The sequence below is a fragment of the Myxine glutinosa genome, chromosome 1, assembly GCF_964187855.1.
Source record: "Myxine glutinosa chromosome 1, kmMyxGlut1.1, whole genome shotgun sequence".
Taxonomy (NCBI): domain Eukaryota; kingdom Metazoa; phylum Chordata; class Myxini; order Myxiniformes; family Myxinidae; genus Myxine; species Myxine glutinosa.
Window position 1 is genome coordinate 266628821 of NC_136261.1, and position 15233 is coordinate 266644053.

The following is a 15233-nucleotide window of genomic DNA, read 5'->3' on the forward strand; positions in this document are numbered from 1 at the left end:
CGGCACCCGCAGCGGTTGTCCGAAGACCAACTCCGCCGCGGATGCGCGCAGGTCATCCTTGGGCGCCGTCCGGAGGCCCAGCAGGACCCAGGGGAGCCTGTCGACCCAGCCGCCGTCGCGAAGGGTGGCCCGGAGCGCGGCCTTCAACGAGCGGTAGAACCGCTTGCACAGGCCGTTGGCCTGGGGGTGGTAGGCCATGGTTCGGTGCAGCTGGACCCCGAGCCCCCGCGCAACCGCCCCCCAGAGCTCCGAGGTGAACTGGGGGCCGCGGTCGGACGATATGTCCGAGGGGGCGCCGAACCGGGCGACCCAGGTGGCGATGAACGCCTGTGCGACGTCCGCCGCCGTCGTCGCCGCCAAAGGCACGGCCGCCGGCCACCGGGTGGTGCGGTCCACCATTGTCAGGACATGGGTGAAACCCCGCGAGGGGGGCAGAGGTCCCACCAGGTCCACGTGTACGTGGTCGAACCTTCGTTCCGGCACCGTGAACGGGGCCAATGGGGCCTGGGTGTGCCGGTGCACCTTCGCGCGCTGGCACGCGAGGCACGCCCTGGTCCAGCCGCGGACGGCCTTCCGGAGGCCATGCCAGACAAACTTGTCGGCGACCAACCTCTGGGAGGCCTTCGTGCCTGGGTTTGACAGGCCGTGGATGGCGTCAAAAACCTGGCGCTGCCAGGCCGCGGGCACGATGGGGCGAGGCCGCCCGAGGGGGACGTCGCACAAGAGGGCCGCGCCGTCGAACGGCACCTCGGTGACGCGGAGGCCCGTGACGGCGGTCCGCAAGGCCTGGACGCTGGGGTCGGCGGCCTGGTCCGCCGCCATCCGGGCATAGTCGATGCCAAGGTGGACTGCGTGGGCGACGGACCGGGAAAGGCAATCCGCCACCGGGTTGTCCTTCCCCGCGATGTGCCGGATGTCCATCGTGTACTCGGACACGGCCGAGAGGTGACGCTGCTGCCGGGCCGACCACGGCTCGGCGACCTTGCCCATCGCGAAGACCAGTGGCTTGTGGTCGACGAAGGCCGTGAACGCACGGCCCTCGAGCAGATGGCGGAAGTGCCTGACCGCCAGGTGAAGCCCGAGCAACTCGCGGTCGAAGGTACTATAGCGGCGTTCAGGTGGGCGAAGCTGCCGGCTGAAGAACGCTAGCGGTTGCCAAGCACCACGCACCCATTGCTCGTGCACCGCGCCCACCGCGTAGTCCGAGGCGTCAGTGGTGAGGGCGATCGGTGCATCGGGCGCCGGGTGCGCGAGCATGGTGGCGTTAGCCAAGGCGAGCTTCGCGCCCGCGAACGCCGCGTCCATCTGCTCGGTTCAGGTAACGTCACCTTTGCCCGGCTTCCCTCGGAGGGCCTCGTGCAAGGGGCGCAGGAGCTGGGCGATGCGGGGCAGGAACCGATGGTAAATGTTTACCATGCCCAGGAACTCCTGGAGCCCCTTGATCGTGCGGGGGCGCGGAAACCCCTTCACCGCCTCCACCTTGGCCAGTAGGGGGGAAGGCCCTGTGCCTGGTGACGCGGTGCCCCAAAAAATCGATGTCGGCGACGCCGAACCGGCACTTGGCGGGGTTCACGATGAGGCCATGCTGGCCCAGACGTTCGAAGAGCGTGCAGAGATGGTGAAGGTGCTCTTCACAGGATGCGCTGGCGACAAGGATGTCGTCCAGGTAGACGTACACGAAATCCAAGTCGCGCAAGACTCTGTCCATGGGTCGCTGGAACGCCTGAGCCGCATTCTTCAAACCGAAGGGCATCCGAAGAAATTCGAACAGTCCGAACGGCGTGATGACCGCCGTCTTCGGGATGTCCTCCGGCCTGACGGGGACCTGATGGTAGCCGCGTATGAGGTCCACCTTCGAAAAGGACATGCCCGCCAACCGGGCGGAGAAGTCCTGGATGTGGGGGACGGGGTAGCGGTCGGGGGTGGTGGCGTTGAGGCGCCGGTAGTCCCCGCACGGGCGCCATCCCCCGCCAGGCTTTGGCACGATGTGAAGCGGCGACGCCCAAGCACTCTCGGAGCGCCGCACGATGCCGAGCCGCTCCAGCGTAGCGAATTCCGCTTTAGCCACCGCGAGCTTAGTCGGCTCGAGGCGGCGTGCCCGGGCGTAGACCGGTGGCCCGGCGGTGGAGGATGTGGTGTTCCACCCCGTGCTTGACGGCCCCCGCTGAGAAGGTGGGCCGCGTAAGGGCCGGGAAGCTGGCGAGGAGGCGGGTGAAGTCGTCCACTGCCGGAAGCGTACAAACTAACCTCGCCGGGACCGAACCGCTCAGCAAGCCGCTTGGCGAGCCGATCGGTTGGCCGCTCAGTGAGCCGCTCAACGAGCTGCTCAGTGCGCAAGCAAGCGAGCTGAACGTTTCAGCCTGGACGCCATTGCGATGGCCTATTCGGGTGGTCAGCGACGGCTGACCAGAACGTCGGAGGGTCACCAATGAAGCGCGGTGCTACGCGCGCTTGCTTGTACAACAAGAAGGAAGCGGACAACGCGGTGAGTTTAAGAGTCTTTATTAAACGAGCTCAACTGTAGCACTGGCGCGCTCCGGGCTGCGCGCCCGGTGTATATCCCGCGGCCACGCCTACCCCTCTGGTGTGGCCGCCGCCCACTTGGTGCGTGGAATGATGCCCTCACGCCAGTGAGCTTTCGTGTCCGCCACAACATACAGAAAATTTTATCACAAAAGCTCAAATGGGTCATTCCATGTCAAATCATCAAAGAATCTGCCGTCATCTCTCAGATTTTTGTAAAACTTTGGGAACCAATTGGGACCCATGAAAAACAGCTAGAACTCAAATATTTTTGCTAACAGCCTCTTAATTAGTGAGATACAGGTTAACGAACTTTGGACTAATTAGCGCGATGTCGCGAATTCAAATGGCCATATCTCTAAAAGTATAACACCTAGAGAGCTGGTTTTGGTGTCATTTTAAAGGTATTTTCATGCCCTATAAATTTGTCTGGGCAACATTTTCCTACCTCCAATCACAAAAAAGTTATCACAAAATATAAACTTCAATCGTGAATCCCAAAAAAATGTATCCTTCAAATTTCCTCATTCATCCCAGATGTACCTTATGATGTCAAGAAGCTTCCACATAAGTTTTGTGATGGGCACTCCAATAGTTTCTGAGATATGAGCAATAATGTACATGTACGTATGGCATATAGGTTCGAAAATCAGCATTTGTAATGTATTATACAATCATTCTAACCTAGCCATGACAGGGAACACAGGGAACAACCATCGATTGCTTTGAAGTATCATATACTTTCATTTTCAACTGGGCCTGAGGGGAATTCTCATCTGGGGAATTCCAACTGGGATTTCCCATGTGGGTAATTCGAGGTGATGCAACTTTCACAGTCTAAGATCCCCAGGGAAAGTCCAAGTTGGCTTAGTGTAATGCTTAGGCCTGCCACCAACAGAAATTGGCAGTTCACTTCTGAAGGAGCTGCAGAAAAATGACGACTGCCAAGGAAAAGTTCATCTTGAAGCAGAAATCCTGCTGCAATCCCTTTGGAGCTCATGAAAAACCAAAGTCGTCTGGCTTGAGAGCTGTTAGCCAAAAAGCCATAGCCGCTCATCCAAGCCTCAAACTGCAAAGTGCACAGAAAATCTGTACCCAGTGTCGTAAGAAACTGGCAAAAAGACAACCAGGTGTGGTAGAGACTCAGAGTGAAATACCATTACCAGTGACCAGCAGCGCTATTAGCAGTAGTGAGGACAATGATGGTGGAGGTGAATCACCAATACCAGGCAGTTCAGGGGAGTTTGAATTTCATTCTCCTGAAATGGAACTGAATACACTGAATGAGTCTTTGGGATTGATTGGAGAATCACCTATTCCAAAAAAGAGACTTGCTGCAGATAAATATGTGAAATCCAAAACCAAGAAAATCGGTGACACTGTGAAGAAAAAATTGGAAATCGCGACAGGATTGCCATCTAACAAACTCCAGGATGCAGGACAGGAGATGATAGAACAACTCAAGCACAAGTTTGAATCAACGACCAAGAAAAGTGAACAAGTGCAGGTGCTGACTGTTCTGCCAAAAAGCTGGACAATTGCTGAGATCACAGAGGAGTTTGATGTGTCAAGCTACATGGCTAGGAAAGCAAAGGCATTGGTCAGAGAACAAGGAATTCTCACCATGCCTAACCCAAAGACGGGAAAAGCGATTTCAAAGGAAATTGAGGAAAAGGTCAGGGAATTCTACTTGTCAGAGACCATAAGCAGACAAATGCCTGGCATGAAAGACTTTGTTTCTGTTCTAGTCAATGGGAAAAAGCAACATATTGAAATTGAAAGCCTAAGTCAGGTTAGTGAACACTGTGTACTTGAACTCACTTATTGATTGTATAATACATTACAAATGCTGATTTTCGAACCTATATGCCATACGTACATGTACATTATTGCTCATATCTCAGAAACTATTGGAGTGCCCATCACAAAATTTATGTGGAAGCTTCTTGACATCATAAGGTACCTCTGGGATGAATTTGAGGAAATTTGAAGGATACATTTTTTGGGGATTCACAATTGAAGTTTATATTTTGTGATAACTTTTTTGTGGTTGGAGGTAGGAAAATGTTGCCCAGACAAATTCATAGGGCATGAAAATACCTTTAAAATGACACCAAAACCAGCTCTCTAGGTGTTATACTTTGAGATATGGCCATTTGAATTCGCGACGTCGCGCTAATTAGTCCAAAGTTCGTTAGTCTGTATCTCACTAATTAAGAGGCTGTTAGCAAAAATATTTGAGTTCTTGCCGTTTTTCATGGGTCCCAATTGGTTCCCAAAGTTTTACAAAAATCTGAGAGATGACGGCAGATTCTTTGATGATTTGACATGGAATGACCCAAATGGTAAAGTAGAAAGTATCTCAAAATGCAAACGGACAAAATAAATAAACACGGATTCCTGGTACTTGTACTTGGTGATAAGGGTGTTCTTGCTGTGAAGGCAAAAAAAAGTGGGGGGGGGGGGGGAGGGGGAGGATATGCCCTCGCCCCAGGATTTCCGCCCTTGCATGCAATCAATCTATTGACGGATTTAGTTAATTGACATGGCTGACGATGCCTGTGGACAGCCGTCGGCCTTCAGAAGACCCTTACCCTTGCCCTAAACCCCTGAGAGCCCTTACATCGTTTAAACCCTTTACACTCCCTTTTCACACCTCCACATCCCCTTTTCGATCCTCTACACCCATTTTAGATATTTTACAGCCTTAAGACCCTCACACCCCTTAAGGTCCTTTAGACTGGGCTTTAATGAACAAATTCAACCCATGCTCGGTTGGGGGGGAGGGGGGGAAGGAAGCCTCGGTCGACGCATGTATGTCTATTGACGACATACTGTTTGAACGTGACTTGGACCATGACTGTCGGGCTATACTGCCAATGCCCCCCCCCCCCCCCTCTAACCCACCTGTTGACACTGAGCCCCAGCCCCCCCCCCCCCCAACACCCCTCAATCTCCCCTCCCACCCCCTACTCTTGGTGAGTGTACTTTAGTTCTCTCGGGGGAGGGTGTCCGATCTTTTCGTCTTAATCTTACTATAATTCACCAAATGTCCGTCCGTCTGTCTGTCCATCCGTCCGTTCGAAGGTACCACAAAAACGGCTGAACCGATCGCAACAATATTTTTGGTGGGTAATCCTGGGATCTCCTGGAGTAAAATAGGGCATATTGTTTTTCCAATTTCACCTTTGGCCTCCAGCATTTTCAGGTTTGGACTCCCGCATAACGTTATTTTCCTGGGTGCCGCACAAACGGCTGCACCGATCGGACTCGGTGACCTCAGACAAAGACCTTTTATAAGGACACGGGTTGAATCCCTGCTTGAGAGAATGCCAACCCCCTCCCCGCCATCACGGTCGTCTCTCCAACTCACAATCCCACGAGATATGCGGAAATGACAACCCAAAACCAATTATCTTCTTTTTGATTCGTATATAAACATCATTAAAAGTAAATAATGACCTCGGCCAAAGTTCAAACGACGTGAGTTTAATCTCTACATGAGAGAATTCCACATAGCTATTTGGGCAGTGTATACGCTAACAGATCGCTGTCTCCATCGATCTTGCCAAGGCCGTGACACCAATCGGCTCAAAATACTTTTAACTGTTGACTTGGTAGTTTTTACAATGAAGGAAACTAACGATTTTGTTAAAATTTATTTTGTGATTAATTTGCGATTCGAGTTATGTTTGGAATGAAAAAAAGAGATATCGAGTTGAAGTGAATGACGACATGCCGTGATGGTTTCTACCTTGCGATCCGCGAAGTTCCCGTTTCGCATATGCAGATTCACCACGGACCCACGATCGATGTTTCTATACGTGAACGTACCCGTTTGTTTGTGAACGGGTACGTTTTTCATGGAAGTCCTTCACAAAATAGCTGTCCATGTCTGACGTGCGACTCAAGGTGCTACAAGAATGTGGAATTTAAATGTGGAATTGCTTCATGCTTTAGCATTTGCCGTATCTGCATTGCCTGTTTGCTTCTGGCCTCCCACCCGTGCATAGCACAGGTATCTCACTAGTCTTTAATGATACGCTAAAGCTTTTCTGTTGTGGTATTTTTACCTCGGGCTTCTATTAGTTGATTACACTAGTGCAACATAACCTTTAGACATATAGACCCTTTTTACATTCCTTTAGACTCCTTTCACTCCTTTGGACCCCTTAGAGTCAAAGGGGTCTGAAGGGTCTAAGTTAGACCCTTCGACCCTTTTTAAACCGCTTGCACTCCTTTTGACCCATTTTAGACCTTTTAAGACATTTTAAACCCCTTAGAAAATCGAACAAGATCCCCCCCTCCCCCACCCCCAAAATAGTTTTTGACAGCATTTTTCGTGCACCATTGACGTCACATCACAAGTTGCAATGAGAAATCTAAACCAATATCCAAAAACAAAACTGATGTTGGAAACTGAAACGACTGAACAATGGATCTTTGAATGAGGAATCAGAATGAAATGTGAGAATACCAAATGGAAATTGTTCAAAGCAAAGCTAAGAGGAGTATAAAGAGAGGGTTGGGTTGGGGCTGAATAAGTGATGTGGAGAGGGATAGGTGCCTGGAGGTGGACAATTGGCATTGAAACTACTTAGGTCATGTGGTAGGCCCAAAACATGCCTAAATCGGTTTCCCAGCTGAGATTCCATAATTTCACCCTCACTCCCAAGCAGTGCTTTGGTGGTGCAACAACCATGGATTGGAGCTGGCGGAATGGAATGAGGTTGCCAAGGTTACGGGCTCCACCCACTGCAACATTTCCTGATTATTCTCTGCTGAATTCACGTTTCTACGAATACACACTCCAAAAATTGCTTATTTGAAGGGAGACATCTACAGTGGTGGCCAAAAAATATTGGCACCCTGGCACATTTTTTCAAATAATTTCTTCAGAAAATTGTTGAAATTAAAATATATTTTGGTATCCACACATGTATTGCTTTGGCTTGCAGTGGAACAAAACAAAAAAAAGCTGAAAAAATTACTAAATCTTAGCTTATTCCACACAGGAGTCATTCTGTTGTTTTGTGTCACTGTGTATACCGCAATGAGCATGGAGAAAATAAAGAAAACCAGAGAATAGTCTGAAGAGGTCAGACACAAGATTGTAGCCAAGCATGAACAATCTCAAGGCTACAAATCCATCTCCAGAGACCTTGATGTTCCTGTGTCTACTGTACGCAATGTTATCAGGAAGTTTATGGCCCATGGCGCTGTAGCCAACCTCCCTGGACGTGGCTGCAAGAGAAAACGTGATCGAAGATTGCAGCGAATGATTGTTCGACCGATTGGTGGAAAAAGCACCTCGATCAACTGCCAAACAGATTCAAACTGACCTCCAGACACAAGGTACGACAGTTTCAACTCGCACCATCCGTCGCCAACTCGATGAAAGGGGGTTCTATGGTAAGCGACCCAGGAGGACCCCACTGCTAAGAAAGCCCAACTGGAGTTTCCCAAAACATACCTGAACAAGCCAAAATCCTTCCGGGAGAATATCCTGTGGACAGATGAGACCAAATTAGAGTTTTTTGGAAAAGCACATCATATCTATGTTTACAGAAAACAAAATGAAGCCTTCAAAGAAAAGAACATCTTCCCTACAGTCAAACATGGAGGAGGTTCAGTGATGTTTTGCGGTTGCTGTGCTGCCTCTGGCACGAGGTGCCTTGAATGTGTGCATGGCATCATGAAATCAGGAGATTACCAAGGCATTTTGGAGCACAATGTTCAACTCAGTGTCAGAAAGCTGGGTCTCCATCGAAGGTCATGGGACTTGCAGCAGAACAATGACCCCAAACACACTTCAAAAATCACCCAGGAATGGTTCAAGACAAAACGCTGGACTGTTCTGAAGTGGCCAGCAATGAGTCCAGAACTAAATCCCATTGAACACCTGTGGGAGATCTGAAAACAGCAGTTGGGAGAAGGCACCCTTCAAATCTGGGAGAACTGGAGCAGTTTGCACAAGAAGAGTGGGCCAAACCACCAGTAGAGAGGTGTAGGAAGCTCATTCATGGCTATAGGAAGCTCTTGACTGCAGTTATTTTGTCCAAAGACTGTGCGACCAAATATTAAGTCTCGGGTGTCAATAATTTTGTCAATGCAATTTTTTTATTTTCTGATTTAAAAGGATTTTCAGATTTATATTAAGTTCTGAATCAAAAACAAAGGCACTGTAACATTAATAGTGAAATAACGAATTGTGGAAACCAAATACTTGCGTCAATTTCAACTTATTTTTTGAGAAAATTGTGAGTTATTTGAAAAAAGTGCAAAGGTGGTAATATTTTTGGCCACTACTATGAACCAATCAGCGATGGGTACCTTGCTCGTCTTTACATAAATATAACATACAAACTTATTTTCAATTATAAACTCAAACAATGCACCACCAACTCTTCCCCTTCTACTCCCCTTCCCATCATAACCCCTCATAAACACGTCCGCTAACCACTTCCATACAACAATGGCCACCTGTTCTTCTCCATGTTCAGACACGTGATTAAAAACGTGCTTTCATGTACTAGCAACAGTACCCGCCCTACAGGCGGGGCTTCAATTGGGAAGCCCAAATGAAAAGGTAAAATATCAGAAATTGAAGTCTTTTTTTTATTTTAAACGATTCATATAAACATCCGTTGAATCATATCACATGCAAATCATCAAAATCTAAACAGTACATGGACGATCACGTACCATGTACGTCTCGCGTCTCGCTCGCTCTCATGTTGTCCCGATAATGATCCTTCCGCAGGTTCACCGACGGAAACCTTGTTACGACTTTTACTTCCTCTAGAGTCTAGACAATCAAGTTCGCTCATCTTTTCGGTGCACCGGCACGACCCGAGAACGGCCCGTGCAGGGGCTGATCTGAGGATCTCATCAAACCGTCCGATCGGTAGTAGCGACGGGCGGTGTGTAAAAGGGCAGGGACTTAATCAACGCGAGCTGATGACTCGCGCTTACTGGGAATTCCTCGTTCGTGGGACACTGTCTCAAGCCCTAGTCCCCATCACAGATGGGGCTCAGCGGTTTACCCGAGCATGACGGCGAAGGGCAAGGTACACGCTGGCCCGTCCAGTGTAGCGCGCATGCGGCCCCGGACATCGAAGGGCATTAAACGTTCATTAAACATTAAACGTTCATTAAAGGATTACGAAACGAAAAACGTTACGAAATTACGTTCACACCGTCACGTCAAACACTACCGTGAACACATACATCATCACAATGAGAACATCGTCACAATGAACGTTATGCGGGAGTCCAAACCTGAGAATGCTGGAGACCAAAGCTGAAATTGGGAAAACTAAATAGCCTATTTTACTCCCACGGGTCCCAGGATTACCCACCCAAAATATATTTGCGATCGGTTCAGCAGTTTTTACGGTACCTTCGAACAGACAGACGGACATTTGGTGAATTATAGTAAGATTTGGGATTTTAATAATGATCAGTTGTTTATCATCAAAATGGACTGCTTGTCTCTACAGATTTTGGAAATATTCAGTCATTTGTGAACAAAGCTAAGTTTTCCCTGATTTAATTTGTTGTTTTTCGTGTTTGTTCGTCCTCACCCATGTCCCTAACTTGTTGTATGGTTTCAGATCATTTTTCAGCATGTCTGCTCATTGGTCTTGCCCTAAACGGGGTGCGAGACTACTATTGCAATGGCCCTGGTCTGTCCGTCTGCCTGTATATTTTAGCTTTAAAAAATGGCGGTCTCTGCAACCGCTTGTCCGATTGATGCGAAACTTTCAACATGGAGGAACTCCCCAAGTGTAATGTTTTATGGCCGATGCCATAGGTCACATTGTATGGCAGCCAAATTGGATTAAATGAAAAAAAATTGTACATCCGTTTCTCTGAAAAAAATTGAAAGTCTTACCTGAAAAATCTGAAACTTCATAAATCTGATGTATGACCCGATGTGAGGGAAGAATTAATTTTATGACATACATAACCCATGCCAATACACTGACATAATATGGTGCATGGATGATATAGGATATGGGCCGTAGTAGTAGCGCGTTCAGTTAGCGATGGTATTTTTGTTCTGGGTGAACACTCATGGCGAGACTGCGCTTTTACGAGTGCCATTCTAGTTTTTTTTTTGTTTGTTTTTTGGTCTTGTTCATGGACCTCTCCTTTGGGATTCTTTCCTTTTCTATCTTTGAGATTCTATCTTTCCAACCTTCATATCAGAGGGGGGTGGGAGGGGTGAGGAGATACAACCCACCATGTCCCTATCCTTGCCACCAGCCAATTAACCCATTTTATCTTCATTCCATTTCAAACATTTAGCACTGCTTTCAAAACAAACATGTAGGCACCATTGCCATATTTATTGCAAAGAAGAAATTATCTCGCCCTACCCCATTTTTGAGTTCCTTTATAAGGTAGCCATTAGATTTATCAAGAATGCGCAATGGTTGCCTACCTATGTTTGGCCATGTGCTATCCTTTTTAGCTCACCTGGAACGAATTTCAGGGGAGCTTATGTGATGGCGTCGTCAGTCCGTCCGTAAACACTTGAAACTTCTCCGAAACCGCTGAAGGGATTGCGACCAAATTTGGCACAAATGATATTTGTTGTGCTGTGACTGTTTGTTCATGGCACGAAAAAAAAGAAGAAAAAAATCGGGGTCCAGCGGAGGTCAAAGTGGGTCCAGGTTTGACCCCCCAAAAATAGGAATTTGCTTTTTCCTCGGAAACTACACACACAATTTCGATGAAACTTGACCACAACCTTCATCACCCGTGACGTACCAAAGTTTGTTCACAGCATTAAAAGAAATCTGCCCCTTTGGAGATGTGAGGGGGGGGGGGGGGGGGGGGGTGGAAAAAGGTTTGCCGGTAACAAAAAAAATGCACAGTAAAACTAAAAATTCCTAAATGGAGCGCCCCCATACAGACTTGTATACAACACAGGGGGATGATAAAATAAAGCGTAGTCTTTGAGGTGCATTTGCCTGCACTCCGCCTGGCGTCCATGACCGGAGGAGGGCCCGCGTCCCTGCGTGGAAAAACACACCCTGGCGCGAAGTCCGTGCATGGGAAAATGTCTTGGCGCGCAGTCCGTGCATGGGAAAATGTCTTGGCGTGCAGTCCGTGCACAGGAAAATGTCTTGGCGCACAGTTAGTGCGCAGGAAAATGTCTTGGCATGCAGTTCATGCGTGGAAAATGTCTTGGCGCGCAGTTCATGCGTGGGAAAATGTCTTAGCGTGCAGTTCGTTCCTCCAGCCGCTGAGCGCGAAGCAAGCAGGCCACGCCCGTCCACTCGCCATCTGCTCCACACAGCACCGTGGTCTCAGCGCAGACAGCCACCGCACCGTCTGCACCAACGAGCGAGGGAAAGGAAAATGCGGCCGCTCAAACTGATCACCCGGACCAAAAAGCACAAATGTCCGACTGCACAACACCAATGTCCTTGTCCCAATGCAAGAGCAGGAAAATGTGACTTCGCAATGAAATCCAGAACGAACAAGAAGAAGACAAATTGTGACCGCTTTTCATCAGTTCAGGACCCAAAGAGGCAGAAAATGCCAGGAAAGTCTTTTGTTCCGTGGGCTCTTATGTCATCCGATGACGTCTGCGCACACCTATTAGCGAGTGCCATCTCATCGCTCTATGGCCGTCCTGACCAATGGTTCTTCGGGGTGTGGCCTCACGGCCACTTGCCGGGCTTTGATGTCCCGGTCGGTGGTATCATTGGCGGTGCCCAATGAATGTCCGGTTTCCTGCTACTTTTATTTCGTGTTATTTTTTAGGTGTGGAGTGCATGGCGGGTGTGGTGTGCGTGTTATAACGAACAAAGGAGGAATCACAGAGGCCATTTACATACAGGGGATTTCCTCTTAATCTCTAACAAATTAACACAACCCCACACCTCGCCATGGGGACAAAGATACTCTTACACGACATCCGGTGTAACGGATTCCTACTTAGGTACATGGGGGTTCTTCTTCTTCATCACAACATTCGGAGCACACAATACTATACAATCCTACCTAGCCCTAAGGTAAATCAATACAATCCTACCCCCTATAAACGTAACAATACCTTTAGTCAATGCAATATACTGTTTATTCTACCAGGTGAGCGCCAGGGGTATTGCCCCTATGTTTTTAGATGGTCTTTAATATGATTTAGCCAGGGATTGAACCGCCAACCTCCCATTCTCAGAACACTCTCCAACCATGATATCACTGTCTGGTTAATTGATCCTGTCCCATCTTGGACAAGGATATGTAGTATAAATGAAAAACAGTGAACATAGGAGTTTCATCTTTAATTTTATAGTGCACAAAAAAATGTCACCTCAAAAATGCATAATTCTAGCTTTTGAGAATAACCATTTAAGAATCAAAAACTAAAGTTTTTCAATACACGAGGATGATACAAATGTTCACCTCGATATCAAACAAACGCTGTAGTCTCGTTAAGAGAAATGCTCTTTCATATTGCTCTGAAATGATGCCAAAATAAACTCCTATGAACCTAAGGCCTGCATTTAATTAATATGGTTTAAATAAATCTGTACAAGATCTCCTCTGAGACTGGACCTTATTTTACATTATATCCAGTTTGTGTCACAATGCTGGACATTGGGTTTTCAGCCATCCCTGTTAAAAAGTAATTGATAAAATTGCTTGGAGTAGGCCTGAAACATTGTTACCTGTTCACAATTAAACCAATCAGTTTGGTGTTGAACCTTCCATTGAATGTAGCAGACCAACCAACATCTGGACCAGCACCATGTTTCTCAGTACCCTGAGAACTAAATTAACAAGGTGTAAGGACATCAGCAGCAAAGGAGTTTAAAAAGCCATTAATGTCCGCACCACTGGTGCGTGTGTTTCTCGCCAGTGTCCAGCGCTCAGACTACCTCAACACGTTCGAGTTCATTGATAAGCTTGCAGGAAACCTGAGGACAAAGCTTTCCGGAGGAATCTTTGCAAACAAACTCTAGAGCAGAGACTACCACGTTTCTCTTCAGAGGACATGGAAGAGTTTTACAAAACAAGCCCGCAAGCTCGAGTTCAAATCACAGCTCTTTTAACCTATCTGTTTGGTACCATGTTATGACAGAAACAGATTCCCTAATGGTTGAAGGTTGAAGAGTGTAAAATACAAGTACATTTTATTTGTTCTATTAGCAAATTAAAATGGGGAAAAAATATTAAACACCATCTTAAGTTTTTTTTGGTTTTTCCCTAGGATCTCAAAATACACGGCCCGTGTACTTCTGTCAGAAAAGCACTTTGTGTAAAATATAGGGAAAGTTTTTTTGATTTTTAGTTTTGTTGAATATGTTAAATATTTGATCATACATTGTCCCATAGTAGACATTTGTGGAGAAAGAAAACAAACTACACAATGGGACCAACAGAATAGAGTGAAACAAATAGATTTCAACATCGAAAACAACATTTGGGGTTGTAAATTAAACAGGTGAAGATCTCGACCATCAGCTGTTTCTCGCCTCTTTGCCTTGTTTTTCCTTGGAACCCCGCTTCAATTTCTTTTCTCTTTTGTAGACTGGGGAGTAAAGGTATGTAAGGCTTGTAAACTTGTCTCCACGGCGTAATTTTCTGCCGGAAAAAGGGGAGAAGGCCATTTGATAAAGCAAAGAATTCCTGTGATTTTGAACTTACAAATCAAAGCAACACCAATACAGTATATGGGTGTTTAAAGCATCAACATCAGGTAGGAGACAACCTCTCCTCCCCCAAACAAGAAACCTTATTTGTGGTTGGAGCTGAAAAGGAGCAAGGTTAGTGCTGTACCAAATATTCAACGACTCGTTTTTAAGGAGCACCATAATGGTCATCATTCTTGTGTATATGAATGTTATTGATCGTGTGCCTGTGAGCACATTTGTGTAACAATGCATTCACTTTGTTTCAGGAAAAAAAAAAAACTTGTTAAATCAATGGATCTTGGTCACCTTCACCACTGAAAACTAGCGAAAAAATTGTGACAGAAAACCTCCTGTTCCACTTCTGCGATGGATGAACAGACAGCTATTTACATTGTGGGTACTTTTGATTTTCTCACGGAGGTACGGAATGCACAGTTTATGCATGCTGAAGTGGAATGGCGAAGCGGTGACGTGGGCCACGTAAGCACCATACAGTTTACTTGAGCAAATGCAATCACCCGCAAAAAGATTCGGGAGATATATTGACAAGTGATCATCTTCGCAAACAAAAAAAAAATCCAAGGTAGCTATTTGCAGCTCTCGCAGATTTTACAAACACGAGTCTGAATAACAACACAACATGCATTTTAAGGCCATTTTCCCTGCTAGAGCGGGGGTTAGCCTTGCGGTCCCCATGACAATCTTCTCCATTTTGCCCTATTTTCTGCATCTCTCCTTGTTAACCCCCTTGCCTGCATGTCTTCTTCCACCGTCTTTAGCCAAGTCTTTCTCGGTCTTCCCCGTCCTCTACTTCTTTCTACATTCATTTCCATCACTCTTCTCAACCAGTCACTTTCATCCTTCCTCAACACATGACCAAACCATCTCAACCTGTTCCTCTTCACAGCATCAATCACAGGCTCTATTCCCATCATCTTTCGCAATTCATCATTTGTCTTCCTCTCTCTCAGCGACACTCCGCACATCCACCGAACCATTCGCATTTCCACCCATTCCAGCCTTCGTTGCTGCTCTACATTCATGACCCATGTCTTG

At 47.2% G+C, this 15233-nt stretch overlaps 2 protein-coding genes across 3 annotated transcripts in view; one reads left to right on the forward strand and one right to left on the reverse strand.

Annotated features, from left to right (window-relative positions):
- Positions 1 to 14006, forward strand: part of IDH1 (isocitrate dehydrogenase (NADP(+)) 1) — a 60398-nt gene extending 46392 nt beyond the window's left edge. For both annotated transcript variants that reach the window (XM_068131422.2, XM_068131431.2), the window contains exon 9: positions 13403 to 14006. In XM_068131422.2, the coding sequence (XP_067987523.1) occupies positions 13403 to 13505 (103 nt within the window). In that variant the 3' untranslated portion in view covers positions 13506 to 14006. The remainder of the gene's footprint in view (positions 1 to 13402) is intronic.
- SGO1 (shugoshin 1) overlaps positions 12810 to 15233 on the reverse strand; it is a 57188-nt gene continuing 54764 nt past the window's right edge. The window contains exon 9 of the mRNA XM_068131412.2: positions 12810 to 14127. Coding sequence (XP_067987513.2) covers positions 14004 to 14127 — 124 coding nt within the window. The 3' untranslated portion in view covers positions 12810 to 14003. The remainder of the gene's footprint in view (positions 14128 to 15233) is intronic.